Consider the following 17599-nt stretch of genomic DNA (forward strand, 5'->3'; position numbering starts at 1 on the left):
CAGGTTTCTATCATCAAATTCTGATTTTTTTTGTTTGTTGCTTTTAGTTTTACTTTCCTGAGAAATTCATGGCAAATTTTGAGAATTCGGTGATTTAGTTTGGCTAATTTAGGGTTTCTTTTGGTGCATTTTCTAGTACAAATTCGTATATATTGGACATTTCAGCTATGGGTTGCAAATATTGTCTTTATTTTTTCTTCTGCTTTAATGTGTTTAGGACTTTTGGTTTTGTCCTCCTTTTTCATGTTGTTTGTTCCGTAGAGGTGTGTGTACATTTCGTTATTTGATGTATGAAGCCTGCGCAAGTTTATGTTCTCGTAACATTGAATTAGATTCTCGTGAGATGATCCCCCCATTGATTCCCCGTTCATTGTAACCTTTAATCTGCTTGGTTAGAGAATAGAAGACCAGTCTTCCAGATTTTGTTTTACTTACATGCCTACAATCTAGAAATCTATGCTTAAACATTGGCTTGCAAATTACAAGTTTGTTTGTTTTTCCCATGGCTCACAATCGGAGTTACTCTATGGTTTCATCTCTGTAGTTCAGTTATATAATCTTTGCATCATTTCTTGCGGAACTTGCATAACATTCGCATTACATCTCTAGTCCTCTGTATAGTGGAGGAAAGAGGGAGATACGTTTTATTTGATTAACCCCTAGTAATATACTTTTCACTTTAGTCGATCAGGACTTCTATTCAGAAATTTAAACTGTTATATTTTCATTTAGAAATTGAAACGGAGTTTTAATGTCAGCAAGAATGCGCGAATTGGAGGCGAGTTATGCCTATCAGGCTTATCGTTCTATGAGACCTGGCAAATATAACATAAACTTAAAGTGATTTTGTACAGTTATCCTAATTATCGTATTGAGTAGTTAGTTTGTCCATATATTAATCTCTTTTCTCACTTCAACTTGCAGTTTGAACAGGTTAAGGCAATGATGAATAGCCAGCCTTCATCCAATGGCTTCCCACACAGAAGAGTTGAAAAAGAAGCAGGGATGTATAAAGCACAGCCGATAAAATCACACTCCTTGAAAAATACAGGTTCTGTATATATATTTATATTTAAATATATATATATATACATGTATATCTATATTCTGATTTAGCATCAATATCTTGCAGAAAATGGGAGGGAAGCTGGAAGTGTGGACAGCCCTTATCGTGATCTGTTTGTTTATCTCACAACTTGTAAAATCGGACATCATGTAGAAGTTCATCTAAAAAATGGATCGGTTTACAGTGGCATATTTCATTCTACTGATGTGAAGAACAATTTTGGTGAGTCTCTGAATGGGAACCTTTTTTTCCTTTGATATGTGATATATGTAATGTAAGAAGAAGTGACTCTTTTTTTTTCTGTTTTTCATTTACTATCTGCTTTGAAAATTTCAGGAATTATTTTGAAAATGGCATGCTTGATTAGGGAAGGTGGTTTACGAGGAATGACACCGCGTTCTCCGCTTGTCAGCAAGCCACCTTCAAAGACATTCATCATCCCTGCCGACGAACTTGTGCAAGTTATAACTAAGGTGTATACTATTTTCTTGAGTTTTTATGCTCATGTCAGTGTGTTAGCAACTTAGAAAGACTACTTGGGGTGTGACATTATTATTTCTCTGTCATTGGCTTTTGGCTTTGGTGCTAGGACCTTCCTGTATACAGCAATAACGGTTCAAATTCAGTTCAGTCGGAGAAACCGTTGGAGCTGTTGACAGACTCTTCTATATCTCAGTCTTATCATGTTGATTTGGAGAGAGAGCTGAAACGTTGGGTACCTGACGAAGATGTTCCAGATTGTCCAGAGCTGGAGAATGTGTTTGATGACCCTTGGAAGAGGTAGTGATACTTATTCTTTTAGTTAGGGTATTTTCCCTTTCAATTAGGATTTCTATTTGCCGATTTAGAAAACTGTTTGGTGTTTCTATTTTCTCTGTCTCCTTTTCCTTGGGTGTTTGCTTTCACGTTTTATCATATAGAGATGAAATCTGGGTTGTAAGACTCATTCAAGCTAGAAAGTGATTTGGATGGTTAAGCAAGGGGAGACCCTTACTTGAATTACCTGCTTGTCCTTTTCTCTCTATATGCACACTCTTCTGGGCTGAATAATACCTTCATAACATGTCTTATACGTGATGATATCATAGGGGATGGAATCAGTTTGAGGTCAATGAGACATTGTTTGGAGTAACGAGCACTTTTGATGAGGAGCTGTATACTACAAAACTTGAGAGAGGTCCTCGGACGAGGGAGCTAGAAGAGCAAGCCTTGAGGATTGCGAGAGAGATTGAGGGCGAGAATACCCGAGATCTTCACGTAGCAGAGGTAAACTTAATGAATGTCTTATGTGCCATGTGATTATTTTCGTTTCATAGTCATACCATTTCTAATTTTTAATGGTTCATGCATGAAATCATCTCACACAGGAAAGAGGGCTTCAGCTTAGTGGAAAGTTTGATATTGACGAGGAAACCAAATACTCATCGGTCTGCCCGGTTAATGGATTTGATGATGCGGGTTATGAAGATGAAGAAGAAATTTTGTTGGATTGCTGCAACAATTTGACTTTTGGTGATTCATCTGCTTCTGATGGCATGAAATCTACTGTAACCGGCAAGGTCTATGAAGAATCATGGGTATGGTTGAGTTCTTCTCGGGTAGTTGTTTCTAGGATAATAATTGGTGATTTTTCCATTTTTTCGTCCTTCAGGGTGACAGTCTACCTTCACGGAATATCACTATTATTGATCAGAGCTGCTCGAACTCAAATAAGCATGCTTGGCAGCCTATGTTCGAACAGCCATCCAAAGATATTCCTGCTCCAGGCAGCAATATCAGGTTCTTTTTTTCCCTTGGAATATGCACGTTAGTTTACAATTTTTTTTCTTTTGATTTATAACATTCTAATAGCTAATCCTAATAGAAATGAGAGCCAGTTTCGTGAGCAGAGAAATAGCAAAAGTCTAGAGGCTTCCCATTATAAAAAGGTAATTAAGTTATACTCGTTCGTCACATCTAATCTTGGTTGCATTTAGCATTTCTTAATGTTCCATGACATATAACATTGCTCTGTTGGCTTCCATTTGTATTACCGCAGCCGTCCGAGGAATCAGTGTCTGGTCTTGAAGGTATGTGCAACTTCACTTTAGCTTTTTCATATCTATCTACTCCCATTACATCTTATACCCATGGAATTTCCAACTGAGTCTTTGAATGGCACTCAAGATATTAATGAAGGTGCAGCAACCTCTGATCCGGCTTGTCTACAATGGAGAGCTTCTGAAAGGCAAAGCTCCACTGATGGAAAACTAGTCGGTCGACTTTCTGACAGAGCGAAATCTGAGAGCTCTTGTTGGTTGCCTGGAAGCTCGATTTCTAAAAATTCAGAAAATTCTGCAACTTCCTCAGCATCAAGTCGTCCAATTCTATCACCAAGCTCTTCAATTGGTTCTTATTCTTCAGAAAAGTCCTCACTCAACCCAAATGCTAAGGTTTTGTTTACTGTGCTTAGATTATTATCCAATACAAGTAGAGTGGGGTGTTACTCTTTAAGCTTTTATTAATGAGCTTTAGGTCTGGTTCAGGAATTTAAGCTTAACCCCAACGCAAAGAGTTTCAAACCATCTCCAACCGCTACACGGCCTCAATCTCCAGTTTCGGAGGGATCATTTTATTACCCTCCCATGCCACCGATGCCTGGACTACACATTAGATACGGAGTAACTTTCTCTATCCTTTAATCTACTCAAATAGTAAACCGCTAAATCGAGCTAAAGTCTATGTTATTATGTTTTCTGATTCACAAAAAAAAAGGGAGCAGCATTTCCTGGACAAGAACCGATGATGTATTATACAGCACAGCTTGGTCCAAATCAAACATATTATTCTCCAAATGGTCCACAGGTTTGTTGCTATTAGAGCCATGACTCGAAATTCTTTATTGGAAGACGAATCTTGAAAACTGAATCTTGGAATCAATTTTTAACAGTACCCACAGCAGATGATGGTTGGTCAGCAGAGGCCGGTTTTGTTCATGCCGCCATCGCCGTACCAACCGGTTTACTATTAACCTCCATAATTTGTTACTTCTGTGTTTTTTTTTCTTTTCACAATTGCTGAAAAGAGTTGACAAAGATTTCGCTGACATCTTTGTTTTTTTATTGCAGGAGATGCCATTTAAAGGAAGAGGCTCTTATTAGCTTTTGACCAAAACCATGAATGGTGGCACAAGATTTCGAATGATCTTCTGATGGAATGGGTTAACTTTATTTTATTTCCAGCACCGAATCTTTTAATTTTTTTAATTTTTTTTTTAATTGATAAAAGTGTTTGATGGTCCATGGGAGATAATTGAACACATTTGATGTTTGATTTAGTTTGTTTAGGTAAGATTTACAATTAGATTCGTGCTGATCTCACTTCTTTATACACTCGCGTCTCTATTTAAACATCAACGTTAATCTTTAGATGTATGACATTCTTGTTCGAGTCTTTTTATATATTAAAAAAAAAATTAGGTAGGCAAACATGTTTGTTTTGGCTTTATATATGAATATATATCTTTAACTTTTCCAAAGTAACGATTGTTGTTCAATCTTCCATATACGTGGTAAGATTTGGTAGGCAATGAAGTAGTGTGTTCGAATCGATGATTGAGTTGGAATGCGTAATGTTTAAATTTGGAATTATTAGGATAACGGGTTTAAACTTTTTTGTCTTACATTATTAGTATGTTCGTATAAAACATTATATTAATCGTCTTGTGTGTGAGTTCAGAACTAAGAATCCATGTTAGGGGAGATTTGAGCATGTTAACTATTATTTAAAAGGTCAAAAACTTGGCTAAATCAAATAATTGATACTAAGAACTTCTAGATTCCCTCGATGACATTATATAATACTACTATAAGTTAACACCTGTCACCTCTTGGGAAGCATGATAGTTACCCATTTCTTTTCTCACTTTATGGAACCATCTCTCCAATTAGTTGAAATGTTATTTGACATGTTATTCAACTAGAATATTCATCTCAAAAATAGACATGTTCCTACAAAAAAAGTTATTTCTTTTCCTCATATTTTACTATGTATTTGTTGTTGTTGTAATTACTACTATTCAGAGTTGTGGATTAAATGTAGGGAGATGGAAGCAGAAACTACCAAATTACGATTCGTTGCTTGTGTTGGGGAAGCTGCATCAAGAAATGTGAAAAGAACACTGAAAAAGGGCTCTTTGCTTTGCTTGACTTGCAATAAATTTCAATTACCCCAACTACAACATTAAAATATTTAAAATTATTCGCTTAAATGCAATATTGATTGCACCATAAAGAGATGTTGACAACCTTCCACTTATACTTTTGCTTTTAAAAACAAGCGTTCTTACAATAAAGAAAAGAAAAAAAAAAAAGAGAAGAAAAATTACGTATATACACTATCTATAAGTGTTTCACTACAAGTGATGTTTAAGAATTGTCTGCGTTTATGATGAAACAACGTATGACACTTAAAATATCCTCCATAATTAAAATTAAAAAACTTTGTAACTTGTACTATAGATAGGGATGTTTCCAGAAGTATAACTAATTGTACACACAAAACAACAAAACATTACTAATGTGAGCCATTTTAATGAAACATACAGGTTAACAAACAAAAAAACGACTAATATGAACATATGGCTGGTCCAAAGTTTTCGATATCATACACTAAAAAAAAGGTCCCTTTTTATATGTTTTTAATTATTAATATGTTAAAAAAAAAAAAGAGAACAGCTTCAAATTTTGGGTACACACGGATCTCAACTCCAAAGCGATGGTTTCCTTTACCTATTGCCTGAATCTGAATATGAAAAAAGGTAAAATTGTAAACCATAATCCATTAGTTTTAGTGATAGGGAGGAATTTTGATCCACAAAGCTAGCTAGTACATAAATCAAACCAGGTAGTTCTTGCTATGTGAAATGAAATGAAATGTAGTTGATGATATACTATATATTTTTCTATATTTAATTTAGACATCATAGTTTTGATTTTTAAATATATTTTTACTAACATATGTCATTATTTTCTAGTGAAGTACAATTAGTTACATTTTACAAATAGACCTAGAATATAAGTGAAGTGAACAACGGAAAATGGTTTCATTTTAGTTTTTCAAAACTTTTTATTTTCCTTTAATTTCTTATCATCTTTTTATCTCTAATATTATATTTATTTGTACTACCACTTAGAAATTTCATATATATTTAATTTTGATGTAAAATTATACACGCATCATATATCGATATTTTTATCTATATTTATTGGATTTTTTCTATTAATACCTATAATTTTTCCTTTTATATTTTTATTATATTTTTCCATAATCTTATATTCATTACACTATCACTTATAAATTTTATATATATCTTAATCTTATCTAAAACTATACACGCGTCGTATATCAATTGTTCTGTCTATATTTTTTAGATTTTTTTATTATTATCTTTATTTTTAATTTTCTTTATAAACATAATATATATGTCGCATCATATATCGATATATCTATATATAATCTAAATTTATAGATAAAAATATCACTATATATTGATATTTCTATATATGATATTTTTATTATATTTTTCTATAATATTATACTTATTGTATTATCACTTATAAATTTTATATATATTTTAATCTTATCTAAAACTATACACGCGTTGTATATCGATTGTTCTATCTAGATTTTTTTAGATTTTTTTTTATTATTACCTATAAATTTCTTTAATTTTCTTTATAGACATTATATACATATTGATTCAGTAAAAAAATTGTTATATGACATGTTTAAATTAATTGCATTAAAATTTTGAAATCATAAATAATATAAATAGAAGGAAATAAATACATGTTAAAGTTTGCAGAAATTTAGAAATGGAAACAACAAATTAATATATAGCTAAGGTTTTTTGTGTCTCTTTTTTTTTGTCCAAAAGTTTGGTGCCTATAAAATGGTATTCGTGGAGAAAAAAAAACATAAAGAAAAAAGTGAAAAGAGTCAGGTTTAGTCTTTTAAGCCATAGCCAATAATACACTAATTGCAGAGACAGAGGAAGAGAGAGAGAGAGGAAACAGCCATGTTTTGAGGAAGGAGACATGCATCATCATCATCATCTCAAGCTTATTACTTAACTTCTCTTTCTCTCCATCTTTTACCAAATCTAAACACCTAAGGTCTCTCTCTCTCTTTTGTTCGCTTAATTTCTTTGGTAGTGTGGTAATGATTTGGTTGCTCTATTTTTACTTCTGATTCTGATGATCGAATTAGAAAAAAAAAAACATTTTTTAAAGTGATGAGGGAGAAAATCTGTTTGCTTTCTCAGTGTCCCACTTTTCTCTCTGTTTGGTTGGATCAGTAAGGTCAAAGAGATTTGATTTATACTCGGTTCGCGTGAAGATGAGCTGATTGTTTCTATTCATACCCAGAAATTTGAGTTAGTAATCTGTCAGTATAGTTTCTCTTTTCACTCTCTGTGTAAAGCTTTTTGCATATTAATCGATTTGCATGTTATGCCTTCTATGTAACTTTCAGTGAATCAATCTGTTTGACCAAAATTGTTTTTTTTTTTTTAAGTTTGAATCTTTCAATTTCATTGATCATGTAATCGAACAGGGAATCTGGATTTTTGGATGTTATGGATTCATTTATCTCTTAGATTTGCTGATTTTTATGTGGATCATGGTTTTGATGTAATACCAAAATTTGTGGATTCATTTATCTCATAGGCTTGGTTATTAGCTTATTAAGAAGACAATGCAAGTGTTTGAAAGGAAAGATTCATCGCGGTCTTCTTGGGGAAACTCAATGCCAACAAATTCAAACATTCAAGGATCTCAATCTTTCAACGTGACAAGGGATATGATGATGTCTACACAATTCCCCTCGATGAAACATTTGGGTTTGCAGCTGCAAGATCAAGATTCATCCTCAACGCAATCTACCGGAGAATCTGGAGGTGGTGAAGTTGCAAGCTTTGGAGAACATAACCGTTATGGATCCAGCAGCATTGTCAACACTAATCTTCCAGGTTACTGATTTTGAAGATTTAGTCACATTAACAAAAAAAAAAAAACCGCTAATTTTTTTGTTGTTGTTGAGTTTTCTTGTTGTTTTGATTGATGTAGGTTACATTGAAAATCATGGAAAGACTATTGAAAGCTATACTCAATCAACTACCACCTCGTCGATGGTGTCTCAAGATTCTGTGTTTCATCCTCCACCTACTTCTGGTCTACCATCTTGGTCTCTTCAATGTGCTGAAACATCACATTTCGGTGGTTTCTTGGCTCCTGGATATGCATCTCAACCAACGGTAGTATATACTGTAAAGCCTTGTGCTTTCACATATTTGGAATCGAAGAGGCTTTGGTTTAGTTAAATTGGGAGTTTTTTTTTGGTTTGCAGGTTCTGCCACATTTAGAGATGATGGGTTTGGTTTCTTCAAGAGTGGCATTGCCTCATAACATTCAAGAGAATGAACCAATATTCGTCAATGCGAAACAGTACCATGCGATTCTTCGTCGCAGGAAGCATCGTGCTAAACTCGAAGCTCAGAACAAACTCATCAAAAGCCGTAAAGTATGAATCTTTTCACTCTCCCATTTTCTCAAAACACCAAAAAAGATGTACTTTTGGGAGTCATGTGAGTAACAAAATTCTGTGTTTTTCCTATTTTTCTGTAGCCTTACCTTCATGAGTCTCGCCATCTTCATGCTTTAAAGAGAGCTAGAGGCTCTGGTGGGCGTTTCCTCAATACAAAGAAGCTTCAAGAATCATCAAACTCTCTTTGTTCTTCTCAAATGGCAAATGGACAGGATTTCTCAAAGAGCCCTCGCGGTGGTGGAAGCGCAATTGGTTCTAGCTCGATCACACCGAGCTCCAATTCAAACCGCAACATGTTCCAAAACCCACAGTTCAGATTCTCAGGGTATCCATCAACGCACCATGTCTCAGCTCTCATGTCAGGTACTTAGAGACATCTGAGAGGAATTCTGCTAAACTCCGGCGAAACGGGAAGTCATCCTTGGCTACAAATTGTTATTGCTTCTTTACAAAGTTTCTGCCTTCAAAACTTGGATATTATCCTCTGCAATATCAAAAACTTTCAATTCATTGTCAAACTATTTTGTTATATTACATTACCAATTCTCTTACATTACAAAATAAGCATTACCCTATCAAATACACAAAATGAGAGAAGATTAGGATTCATCAAGAGTAATATACACGCATAGATCCTCTAATGCTCTGGAGGCAAACCGGACACTTGGGGTTTAACGCTCGTTCCACGGTTAAGGCACACTGTCTGCAACATACTACATGTCCACAGGGAATAAATGCAGGGATCCTCCTTCTTGTCACGCAGATCACACACAATTGTCCATCTGGAATCTCATCTGCATCTTCTGTCTCGTCATCGACCACGGGTTCGTCTGGTCTCTGCAGCGGCTCTCTTTGATGATACCGTAGTTTCCATCTCTTCCATGTCCTGAAGATAAGACAGTAAACAGATTTAGTATCAAAACATTGTCTAAACCCTAAACTATCTGTCTCTCACTACTCGAGCACCTGACAGCAACTAAGCCAAGGATGCCAGCAGACAAACAGCCCATGACAACACCGGCCCAGAATGTTACTCTGGTAGTGTGCATAAGGTCCAGTATCATCTTGTCCTTAGTCATCTCTGACCTGCAAAGATTGTTCAAAAATATTTATTATAGATGAACAGTAAGAGAAAAAAAGAGAGGAAGGTAGATAAGCTTAATAATGACGAGAAAAATAAGATACTTCAGAGAGAATCTCACAAGAAAAAGGGAAGATCTTGGCACGACTTGATTTCAGGAACTCCATTATTGAGACTACAGACGCCAACTGCTGTTAAATCTCTCCCAGGTGGTAAGATATTCTCTACATCAAGCAGGCCAACCTTGGAAGAGAAAAGATCACAAAGTTAGAAAAGAACAAGTAACCATCTGTCCTCAAAACCAGAAATTTAGTCGGATACACACTCACAGGATACTCAGGGAAGAACAAGACTTGAAGAAAGGCAAAGGGAGTTGAATTAATAGGCTGCAAGCGATTATACACAGTGGTAAGAGGAAGAGGTTGCCTTGCGCCATCCATGTTAACAAGTAGAAAACTAGACTGCGATCGTTGATTTTTTTCCACAATAACAAACGGGACCTGCACACGGAGAGCAACACATATAAATTTATATATATATCAAAGCTAGTTGGATCAAAGATAGTGCCAGAGCTGATAAGAGTGGAAGAAGAAGACTTTACCATTCTCGTTAACGCAGTTTCTTGTTTAGGCATCATAGATCTTTCAAAAAGAAACCGGTGAGTATTTGACAACTGAAACAAAGTCTTCCATCCACTATACGTATACTGTAAGAGATCGAAATGAAAAAAAAAACAGATAACATTAGAAAAACTTCCACTTTGAGAAATCCCCACCAGAAAATATACAATTCGTTATACAGTCTCTCTTCTAAGCAGCATCAACTACTACTACATATACAATCACAACAGCACCAAAAACACATAAGCTTCGAGAAATCGGAGAGCAATCTTGAAGAAAAACAACAAGTAATCATATTACAATTCAACCAGTTTTTTAAAAGTCAAGCACTTTTAGAGCAACATAATGCAAAATTAGGCCAATTGCAATTCGTAAGCACCATGTTATATGTAAGTGAAATTATAGGTAAATATGTAATGTATGTATACGTACAGTCTGAGTTCTCTGAATAATAAGAGCTTTATCGCCAGTCTCCTGAGAGATAAGCACGTTGTCCTTGTGACTCCCATCACCGGTAAACTTAGGTCTGACGGTTCCGCGAACCACAACGATACGCTGATCATGGCTATTCCCGTGATCTCGATTCTCAGATTGGTCTTCAGACGCCGGAATCAGTGATCGGCGGTCGGAAACGGAGACTTCCGGGGCGTCTTTGATCTTACTCAACGCGGCGGAGCTAGAGGCATACTTGAAAGCAGAGCGAATGGCGCCATAAGCTAGGGTTACTCCGAGGAAGGCTCCGTCAAAGGATAAAGCGATGTCGGTCAAGAGGTTGAAGATGGCACGATCCGGTGAGGACATTTACGGTAATTTCCTATCCAACGCAGTGACGGACAAGTCAAGGAGACATGAGAGAGAGAGAGAGATGAGGCTATTATCGGTATTTAAAAGATATAATCATGTTATACTAATTTGGGTCTTTAATGGGCCAAATATTAGAACTGGGCCATTTTCAAGTGAAAAATAAGATGATTCTGGAGAGAAAAAAAAAAGACAGGATTAGTTTCGGCATTTTAGAGCAAGATTTACATCGGACGGTCACTATCATTTGGGTCTTTAATGGGCTCATGTACGAGCGCAATTCAAAAGACTAATTTACCCATTCGGTCCACCATTTGGTGAAGCGAGTTAAATTACAGTTTTACCCTCAACGTTAGAGCTGATTAGATCTATCTCTCTCCCGTCGAAGAATAAACCAAAACTCGCCGCCGTTCATTAATCTCCGTCGTGTTTTGTTCTGCAGCTCTCTTCGACTCTATCTCGTGTTAGGTATTTAACGCCTCGCTACTCAAAGATGGTTCTGATATTTGTTCGATCTAGGGCATAAAAATCTTATTTTGCCTCTCTTGTCTCCGTCTTCGTTTTCTCGGATTTGCGAAGCTCTAATCTTTGTATTTTTTTATATATAAGCTTCAAATGTTTTCTCAGTGTCTTGTAGAATGCAGAAATTTCCTTAAGTAGTAGCAGTTTGTGCGATGATCTATTGGGGCTTTAGCCTTAGGTATTGAATTTGAAGCAACTATGTTCTAATTTAGTTATCTTGTAACTGTTTCACGATGTATTTTGCTTGTGATATTCGAATAGAGCTTGTGCTTTTGCAACATCTCAAATCTTTGTAATGAAAAGGTTCTTATTTGTTTGTCTTTCCACTATTTGTTTAGTGAAAAACATGGCTGGAGAAGGTGAAGAAGATCTACCTAGAGATGCCAAGATTGTGAAATCTCTGCTTAAGTCGATGGGTGTGGAGGACTACGAGCCACGTGTGATGCACCAGTTTCTGGAATTATGGTACAGGTATGTGGTCGAAGTGTTGACTGATGCTCAGGTTTACTCAGAGCATGCTAGCAAATCTACCATTGACTGTGACGATGTGAAGCTCGCTATTCAATCCAAAGTTAATTTCAGCTTCTCACAGCCACCTCCACGAGAGGTATATACACTCTATATGCATTTTTGTTTTGTTTCATGTTATTGAGAGTGTTGCCTTAAAATAGATGTGATTATGACTAATCTTTGGTAATCGATTGTGAATGATTTGACCTAGTAGGAAGTTAGCTGTCCATCTTGATTTTGACTTGTGAACAATAACGCCTTTGCTACATAAGCTGCATTCAAGAGCATGATTGTTTTGTATGCAATCATGTCAAATGTTTTCAACGTGAATAGTAAGACTGCCAAATCTGAATCTTAGTTTCTGAATCTCGAAGTTTCTGTTTTTTTGATGTTTTCTTGTAGGTACTGCTAGAACTTGCTGCGAGCAGGAACAAGATCCCTTTGCCAAAGTCCATTGCAGGACCGGGTGTTCCTCTCCCGCCTGAGCAGGACACATTGCTGAGCCCAAACTACCAGCTCGTGATTCCAAAGAAGACAGCTTCAACAGAGCCTGAGGAAACAGAGGACGATGAAGAAATGACAGATCCTGCACAGTCATCTCAGGAACAACCGCAGCAACAACAAACATCAGAGCTTCCGAGCCAAACTCCTCAAAGAGTCTCTTTCCCTCTCTCTAGACGACCCAAATAGGCAGAGACACAGCCTAAAATAAATAAAAAATCTATAAATGCTATGTATCAAGAAGTAGAATGTAAGAGAAACCAAGTATTAGTGACCAGAGTCGGTTTTTATAGCCCATGTGTGTAAAGGTAAATCTCTTAATTTATTTCATACTGGACGAAATATGTCTCTCAGCGTTAACAGCACTTAGACACGTTAAGTTGGTTTTGTAAAAATGAATGCTACTTGTTCCTAAGATAAGTGCCATATTCTCTACATAATCGAGAAAGGTGCTAATATGAATACTATGATGCTTAAACTCTTCAAATCCATGAAAATCAATTCTTGCAAAAGTGTTCGTCTCCATATTGTAGAAGACAAGGTAGAAAGGGTTTGACTGATCGAACGACGTATAACCGTAGGGCGTAAACACAATATCACTTCCACCCAACAATGTACAACTTCCTCCTTATCTTGTAGCATAAACTAGACAGTACGCATATACTCTTGGACCATTTATGTTTTCCAGCATCTTCTAGAACCCACAACTCAAGTTCGTCTTGCTTCGGACCTCTAAACCCGATGTGCACATGATTTACCTTTGTAGTTGAGCAGTTTTTCATCTAACATTTCTCCATCGATCTCAATAAAAGCTGAACTTCTCAGACCTAAAGTCAAAGCAAACTATCATATCACAATTTGAAAGTAAGCTACGTAGTACAAAACACCATTTATGCAAAATCCATCACGGGGACTTCAAGATAATATCCATGAGGAGACTCCCAAGTATGGACCCCTTGTTAGGCCGAACATCCTCTGACATATTCACAAACAAAATGTTATTGCTTTAGGTACTTCTAGAAAATGTAAGAGAAGCAAATATTAATGACCAGAGTTAGTTTTCACAGCCTATATGTGCATATTATATATACAACGTTTTCTTGGAATCAACAAGACCATAGAAGGTACAACAAATCTTTCTGAAGCATTATACTATATAATAACTATATATACGTGAACAAGGATCTGTTTTTTTTTTTTTTTTTTGATAATGGAAGAATCTGTTAACTTTCCCCAGCCAACCATTGTGCCAGCAGCTGCAACACGGTGAGGGCGGCGAAAAGGGCAAGCCCTCGATCATACATCGCTGAATCTTTTTCTTCTGTATTCACTCAGTGACTGTCAGGTATGGCTGGAGTCAGCTCCACCACATCTCCCATCTCAGCTTCCATTTCAGATCACTTACAGGTGTCTGGTTTAGCCTTGGCCTTAGCTCTTCCTTTGCCGGTATGCTGTACATTGACCATCTCGAGCTCCCTGGTCCTCCTCTGCTCAAAAGGTCCGAGACACTGGAATTTGCGGGAAACTCTTGCACAGTCATCTGCATTTTCGGGTTTAGCAAATTATAACTCTAAAAGCAAAGAAAGACCGATCCTTTGAAGGTGATTTATAATGACCAACCTTGTCGTTTTCGATAACAATGACATAGACTGGTCCTTCTTGGTTGCCATTAGGCTTGTAAGAAAACGGACAGTCTTCAGCGTGAGACGGGAAGCTACACAAGGGCTCGGAAGAGACGATCGGGGATCTGTCTTTGCTCATGGTTTCGCAATGCCAGGTCACAACCCATCTTGCCCATTCAACCATCTGAAGCACAAATGTTGAGTGTTTGCAGTCACCTTCCTTGTATCTCCAGTGAGCTGCAAACCCAAATTCAGCTTGCAAATGCATCTCCTTTGTCCGTATTTGAACTTCGAGCGGGATGGTTCCATCGCCCATCACTACGGTATGCAAAGATTGGTACCTATATGTAATTCCAGAAACGGAAGTCAGAAAAAAAATAGACAAGGAAGGAGACTGCATCATTTGAAGCTATGACAGGTTTGCAGAACCTACCCGTTGAACTTGGGATGAGTTATGTAATCTTTCAGCTTTCCAGGAACTTCAGACCATAGCTTGTGAACTACTCCTAAGGCCTTGTAACAATCCTTCTCATTGTCAACAATCAAACGTAACCCATGAATGTCATGAATCTCATCCATGGTTAGCTTTTTCCTGGCAAAAAATGAAATGAAGAGTCAATAAAATCAGTATCCGGGTTCTCTCCATCATCTCAGGTGAAAACAAGTAACAAACGAGCACATTCGAACAAAGAGGAAATTACTTACTTCAACATCTTGCAGTAGATACTATACAAGCTCTTGTGTCGTCCAGAGAGAACATGGTAAGAAATGCCTTCTTTCTTAAGCGCTTGCTCCATTTTCTCAATCGCGGAAGTAATCATAGCTTCATCAAATGAATCCTCAAGCATAGCGGACATCTCATGGTGCTGGTCAGGATGAAGATGCTTGAAACACAGATTTTCAAGCTTAACTTTCCAGGTAGAGATGCCCAATCGATTAGCCAAAGGTGCAAATATCTCCAGAGTCTCTTTAGCAAACCTTTGCTGCTTAACCGGAGGCAAAGCATAAAGCGTCATCATGTTATGTAACCGATCAGCTAACTTTATAAGAACAGCTCTCGCGTCTGCCATTGCAAGAAACATAGTGTGCAAACGATCCGCTTCAACGGTTTTACACGCGGTATTGTTTTCCCGAGCAAGTTTACTAAGTTGGCTAAGCTTAGACACCTAATGCAATAAAAACTGAATTAGAATCTCAAACACTAACAAGCTTTAGCAGGATCATATTCATGGCGGTTTTGTACTTACCCCTTCCACAAGATCAGCAACTCCTGATCCAAAATTTTTGAGAATATAATCATAGCTCATAAACGAATCGTCTAAAGTATCATGTAAAATCCCAGCTATCACAACGGTCGAGTTAGCTCCAATATCAGCCAACAACATTGCAGTTTCAACACAATGTTGCAGGTAAGGATCACCATTTGCTCTCATCTGATTCAAACACATCAATTAGTAAACCAAATTATTGAGAAGTTTGTGAGATTTATATTCTTCTTCTTCTTCTTCATACCTGTCCCCTATGAGCTTTCTCTGCTTCGTAAAATGCTTTGATCACAGAATCATCCTCGAAGACTTTGTGCTTCAATTGAGCACGTCTAAGCAAATCTCTAGCATATGGCTGTCTTCTTTCTCCTTCGAAACCATCGTCCATGGTGAATGGTAACTGCTCATCGACGAGAGCAGAGTCTGTGTCGTAATCAACACACGAGCCTACCGCTTTCCTGACGAAACCATTGAACAATCTGCTAGATCCTACACGGAGAGAAGAAACGCCATGGAAACTCCCATCCGAGTTCCGATCGCGAGAAATTCTCATCGGAGGGCTGCTGCTTGATGAGATTGGACCGTGAAGCACTGAAACAGGGCTTTGGTGGTCTCGTTTAAGGTATGAGGAGCCGGCGAATTTGCTCGGAGAATAACTGAAGGAGCCGCTTAAGGTCCGATCCTCGCTCCGATCATGGCGTATGGAAGCTAAATCCTCTCCTACGGTTGGGTGAGATGAGGAGGAAGACGATGATTTGACGGATGCGCCGGAGAAAAGCAAAGAGAGACCTCCGATTGTCGGAGACGCCGTGGAAGAAGATGCCGATGAGGATCTGGAATTGAGATCGAGATCGCAGGAGACATTAGCGTTGATCTGGTGAGTTGTGGAGCATACAGTGCCCGGTGGACTCGCGTAAAGCGCTATGGTCGTTGCTACCACCATGGAAGCTCTCTGGTTTTTGATTCGGAATCGCAAGTTTCAGATTTCAGAAATCAAATGAAACCTAAGATAAACAAATTTATGACTCTGAGAATTTGAAATTGACTTTACGGCCTTTGTTAATTTCCCGGGAAGCGAAGAATTTTCCCTAGAAACAGATCTCTGGAATAACAAACACGAAATTCGAGAAACACAAACCCAGTTGGGGTAAAGAGTTCTACAAAAGGGAAAGTAGTATACACGAACAGGAAGAACAAAATCGATCTTAGTATATATACAATTGTAAACACGAAATCGAAGAAAATTCAGAAAACGATTAGGAGATTGAGAAAGAGATTGTTTCCTCTTCTCTTCTACTTTTTCATTCTAGAAAACACAGTCTATCCTTCGAGTTCTTATTCGCCCGTGTAATCAAGCAATCGATGCGAAACTGAGCATCTCAATTTACTTTATTACCCTTTTGTTAATCGGAGCTTACTGGATTAAGTAAGCTGATTATATTATTCGTTGATGTCGTAATCCATTGTCATTATGAATCTATAAATAAGTGTTTTCTGGTAGTTTTAATTAGTCGCACATTCGCACTAATCTACTCTTTCTAATTTGAGATTTGATTTACCATTGTTGCGAAAAGAGATTATCCTCTCGGAATATGTATTTTCATGTACTAATAAAAATCTATAATAGTAATAGTTGTAAAAATCGGCAAATTGTCGCAAGTGGGATCCACTGCGGGATTCTATATTTTTTGTCTGGTTGGGGAATTTTTTTGATTCAGTGAATCTATTTTTCTTCAATGAATCTATTTACGGATGAGGAATCTAATTTTTTTCCTCTTCGGACGCTTGTTGATAAAAGAAAATTTTTCATTACATATTTTTGCTGTTTATTTGTAAATCAAAAATTGAGAGATGGATAAATTTGAAAATCCAACAGTTGAATAATGGGGGTTATCAATACAAAATCGAACCAGAAAATAAATATTTTAATATAAAAATGTGTGTTTTAACTTTTAAACAAACGAATTTACATTTATTAAATAATAATGTGGATCCACAAAAAAAAGAGGAAAATCTATATTGCTTAC

The 17599-nt window shown here is 36.9% G+C and overlaps 5 protein-coding genes across 8 annotated transcripts; 3 read left to right on the forward strand and 2 right to left on the reverse strand.

Annotated features, from left to right (window-relative positions):
• Window positions 1-928: 928 nt before the first annotated feature.
• LOC18010458 (polyadenylate-binding protein-interacting protein 3) lies at window positions 929-4533 on the forward strand. Of its 2 annotated transcripts, none has more exons than XM_006392647.2 (14): window positions 929-1051; window positions 1133-1288; window positions 1403-1539; window positions 1656-1846; window positions 2155-2332; window positions 2434-2643; window positions 2718-2845; window positions 2931-2994; window positions 3105-3135; window positions 3233-3498; window positions 3592-3726; window positions 3821-3910; window positions 3996-4064; window positions 4174-4533. In XM_006392647.2, the coding sequence occupies exons 1-14, from the start codon at window positions 943-945 to the stop codon at window positions 4204-4206; spliced, it is 1797 nt and encodes a 598-aa protein (XP_006392709.1). In that variant the 5' UTR covers window positions 929-942; the 3' UTR covers window positions 4207-4533. The 2 variants fall into 2 exon arrangements, with proteins under 2 accessions (XP_006392709.1, XP_024006325.1); XM_024150557.1 differs by having other exon boundaries at window positions 2434-2625.
• Window positions 4534-7043: 2510 nt separating this feature from the next.
• On the forward strand, window positions 7044-9225 carry LOC18010531 (nuclear transcription factor Y subunit A-5). 2 transcript variants are annotated; one of them, XM_006392648.2, is made up of 5 exons: window positions 7044-7221; window positions 7774-8075; window positions 8173-8360; window positions 8453-8626; window positions 8731-9225. In XM_006392648.2, exons 2-5 carry the CDS (start codon window positions 7802-7804, stop codon window positions 9019-9021), a joined length of 927 nt encoding a protein of 308 aa, XP_006392710.1. In that variant the 5' UTR covers window positions 7044-7221; window positions 7774-7801; the 3' UTR covers window positions 9022-9225. The 2 variants fall into 2 exon arrangements, with proteins under 2 accessions (XP_006392710.1, XP_024006242.1); XM_024150474.1 differs by having other exon boundaries at window positions 7044-7264; window positions 8731-9175.
• Window positions 9138-11208, reverse strand: LOC18010525 (E3 ubiquitin-protein ligase SPL2). Its single transcript, XM_006392649.2, has 6 exons — window positions 10784-11208; window positions 10333-10437; window positions 10061-10231; window positions 9853-9974; window positions 9617-9736; window positions 9138-9536 (listed from the first exon to the last, which is right to left on the reverse strand). The coding sequence occupies exons 1-6, from the start codon at window positions 11150-11152 to the stop codon at window positions 9260-9262; spliced, it is 1164 nt and encodes a 387-aa protein (XP_006392711.1). The 5' UTR covers window positions 11153-11208; the 3' UTR covers window positions 9138-9259.
• Window positions 11209-11476: 268 nt separating this feature from the next.
• On the forward strand, window positions 11477-13022 carry LOC18010489 (transcription initiation factor TFIID subunit 9). Of its 2 annotated transcripts, none has more exons than XM_006392650.2 (3): window positions 11477-11620; window positions 12013-12281; window positions 12587-13022. In XM_006392650.2, exons 2-3 carry the CDS (start codon window positions 12021-12023, stop codon window positions 12872-12874), a joined length of 549 nt encoding a protein of 182 aa, XP_006392712.1. In that variant the 5' UTR covers window positions 11477-11620; window positions 12013-12020; the 3' UTR covers window positions 12875-13022. The 2 variants fall into 2 exon arrangements, with proteins under 2 accessions (XP_006392712.1, XP_024006213.1); XM_024150445.1 differs by lacking the exon at window positions 11477-11620 and adding an exon at window positions 11667-11852.
• Window positions 13023-13709: 687 nt separating this feature from the next.
• Window positions 13710-16515, reverse strand: LOC18010502 (probable GTP diphosphokinase RSH3, chloroplastic). The gene is given in 7 exon segments (XM_006392651.2): window positions 13710-14066; window positions 14069-14225; window positions 14306-14648; window positions 14741-14899; window positions 15013-15473; window positions 15555-15740; window positions 15820-16515. Coding segments are annotated over 7 exon segments (2052 nt in total). The 3' UTR covers window positions 13710-14016.
• Between the last annotated feature and the right edge of the window lie 1084 nt (window positions 16516-17599).

The sequence above is a fragment of the Eutrema salsugineum genome, unplaced genomic scaffold (genome assembly GCF_000478725.1).
Source record: "Eutrema salsugineum unplaced genomic scaffold, Eutsalg1_0 scaffold_7, whole genome shotgun sequence".
Classification (NCBI taxonomy): domain Eukaryota; kingdom Viridiplantae; phylum Streptophyta; class Magnoliopsida; order Brassicales; family Brassicaceae; genus Eutrema; species Eutrema salsugineum.